General features: G+C 37.5%; 1 protein-coding gene across 5 annotated transcripts in view; it reads left to right on the top strand.

The window, feature by feature from the left end:
- LOC106875413 (histone deacetylase complex subunit SAP130) overlaps positions 1-2,781 on the top strand; it is a 56,156-nt gene that overhangs the window by 36,089 nt on the left and 17,286 nt on the right. For 4 of the 5 annotated variants that reach the window (XM_014923537.2, XM_014923535.2, XM_014923532.2 and 1 more), the window contains 2 exons: positions 217-521; positions 2,072-2,155. In XM_014923537.2, the coding sequence (XP_014779023.1) occupies positions 217-521; positions 2,072-2,155 (389 nt within the window). The remainder of the gene's footprint in view (positions 1-216; positions 522-2,071; positions 2,156-2,781) is intronic. The other variant, XM_014923536.2, reaches the window with a different exon arrangement.

Genomic DNA, 2,781 nt, shown 5'->3' with positions numbered 1-2,781 from the left:
CTGTGTTATCTCTTTTCCTTTATATTATCTTTCCTCGCTGTTTTTGTTATTATCTAAACTTCTCTACATTACTATCTTTTGTTCTCCCCCCCCCACCCTTCCCTTGATATTACATATACTTCTCTCTATATATTTATGATCTATCCTCTCTGGTCTTTCCTACACATCTTTACATTTGTTTCTTAATTTTTTAATCGTCAACATCTTCTTTCACAGGATTGAAAAACAACCCAAAAAGCACAATTTATTTTTCAGGCAAAATATGCCTGTGTACAGTGACAGTGCCGCTGTGGTTACTGCTGCTCAGTCTACAAACTCCAACATTCACATCACCCTAAAGAAGAGGAACACCACTGATGCCACTAAGTCGCAGGTGATGTTTAGCCATGGACAGGGCAAGGCCCTCCCTGTCAACCCTAGCATTTCCCATTCATCACCGACAACTGCAACGGCTGTCGCATCAAAGATGATATCTCAAGCATCCTTAACTCCTCTGGCACCAAATATTGCCATAAAACCAGGTCTGTATTATAAGAATTTTTTTCTTAACCTCCTCCTCTCTCTCTCTCTCATCTAAGGCAAAAAAAAAATAATACTCTCCCCCTCCCTCCTATCCTTTGTTAATATTTGACACTGAATGCTTATTCTTGAATCTTGCTAAAGATGCCTCTATGTGACTGCCTGACCTGTTAGAACTAGCAGCCATATTTCCCTGGAATCACATCCAATTTACTTAGTATATCTAGCACTGCATTATCAAGTATGCTTTTCTTTTCTTTCTGACAAAAAGAAAGAACGGTCAGTGTTAGAAAACCTGGAATCTTGGTACCCACCCAGTCAGATCTGGCCTAGAATTAAGCAGCAACTGAATTCATGTTTATTATTTAGACATTGTTCTACAATCTGATACTCTTTAGGTTTCTAATCCTTATCTGGTTTTCAAGTAAGGCTTTTTTTGTTATTCAACATTAAGACTCAGACATGGCTGTGTGGTTAAGATGCTTGCTTTGCAACCACTTGGTTTTAGGTTCCCTTCCTCTGTGTGACACTTTGGGCAAAGTGTCTATACTATAGACCAGAGCCAACCAATACCTTGTGAATTTAGTAGATGAAGATTTGTGTAGGAGGCTGTCGTGTGTGTCTGTGTTTGTCCCTGCCCTATCATTTGACAACTAGTGTTGGTTTGTTTACATCTCTGTTAACTTACTAGCTCAGCAAAAGAAGTATAAGATAAAAATATTTATTTATTAAGATGAGGTTATTAACTGTTTAGCATTCAGATTACACTGTCAAAATTAATGCTTATTTATTCACACTGTTTTGAATTAATCCTGCATTATCTCACATCTTCAAGAGGTTGATGATAATGATTATTTTTAGAATGACATTGTTGGATAGGGGTAAGAGGCTGGATCTGGCTGGTTTGAACATAGCAAAACAGCTAAAATATTTGAGCCTGATATGGCTGGTTTAAGTGCTAAAGGATTAATAATCCTAAAACTGATAACCTTGTGAAGAACAATGATTTCTGCCACAAGTGCAATATAGGGATGTTGGTATGTTCATAATTTCCCAAGAGTATTTACAATGAAGATGTAAACAGAGGAGAACAAAGCTCAGAGCTGCAGAACAGAGAATATCTTTGTTGCTATCATTGCACCACGAACACTGCTAATTAATAAACAATAAAAATAATAATTAACCCTTTAGCATTTGGATTACTCTGTCAAATATAACACTTATTTATTGACATTGTTTTCAATTTATCATGCATTGTCTTGTTGCTTTGAGATTACAATTGTGGGATTGTTTATTTTTAAAATGATGTTATAGGATAGGTGCAAGAAACTAGATCTGGCCAATTGGAATATAAACCAGGAAGATTACTTTGGACAGATGCTGTCAATTTAAATGCTAAATGGCTAATGTTGCTTCTGTATTTTGTCTTGGTTAAAATAGCATTTGCCATTGTTAAAATTTATACAGTTGTTATGTGATATGTAAGAATTGATTATAATTCAATAACAAAAACCTGACCATGGCCTATGGGTCACATTTGATGTTGTTTCAGGTGGTGCTAAGTGGAATACTGTTAACCAGTTAGTTGATCTGACCAAGGAGGCATCGAAATCAATGGCTACCAAGACCTTAGCAGGTAAGTGAATCTTGATTGTTTATTTATCTCTTTTTTTTTAAATCTGAGCAATTTTGTATGTGCATTGTGATATAGACAGATATGGCTGTGTTGTTAAGAATGTTGCTTTGCAACCCTGTAGTTTTGAGTTCAGTCCCACTGTGTGGCACTGAGGCAAATGTCTTTTACTATAGCCCCAGGCCAATCTGTCTTGTGAGTGAATTCGGTAGTTAGAAACTGTGGAAGCTTATTGTTTGTGTGTGTGTGTGTATATATATATATATATATACACATACACATACATACACAAACACACAGAGGGTTCACTCTGTAAGGTGGTTGGCATTATGAAGGGCATCCAACCGTAAAATCCATGCTTAATCAGACAGTGAAGCCTGGTGCAGTCTTCTGGCTTGCCAGAACCTGTCAAATCATCCCACCTATGCTAGCATGGAAAATGGACATTGAATGATGGTGATGAGATATGAGTGGCTGTGTGGTAAGAAGCTTGCTTCCCAACCACATGGTTCTGGGTTCAGTCCCACTGCATGACACCTTGGGCAAATGTCTTCTACTATAGGTTCAGGCCAACCAAAGCCTTGTGGTTGGGTTTGTTAGACAGAAACTGAAAGAAGCCCGTTGTGTGT

This window comes from Octopus bimaculoides, chromosome 19 (genome assembly GCF_001194135.2).
Source record: "Octopus bimaculoides isolate UCB-OBI-ISO-001 chromosome 19, ASM119413v2, whole genome shotgun sequence".
Classification (NCBI taxonomy): domain Eukaryota; kingdom Metazoa; phylum Mollusca; class Cephalopoda; order Octopoda; family Octopodidae; genus Octopus; species Octopus bimaculoides.
This window is presented reverse-complemented; position numbering and strand designations above follow the sequence as displayed.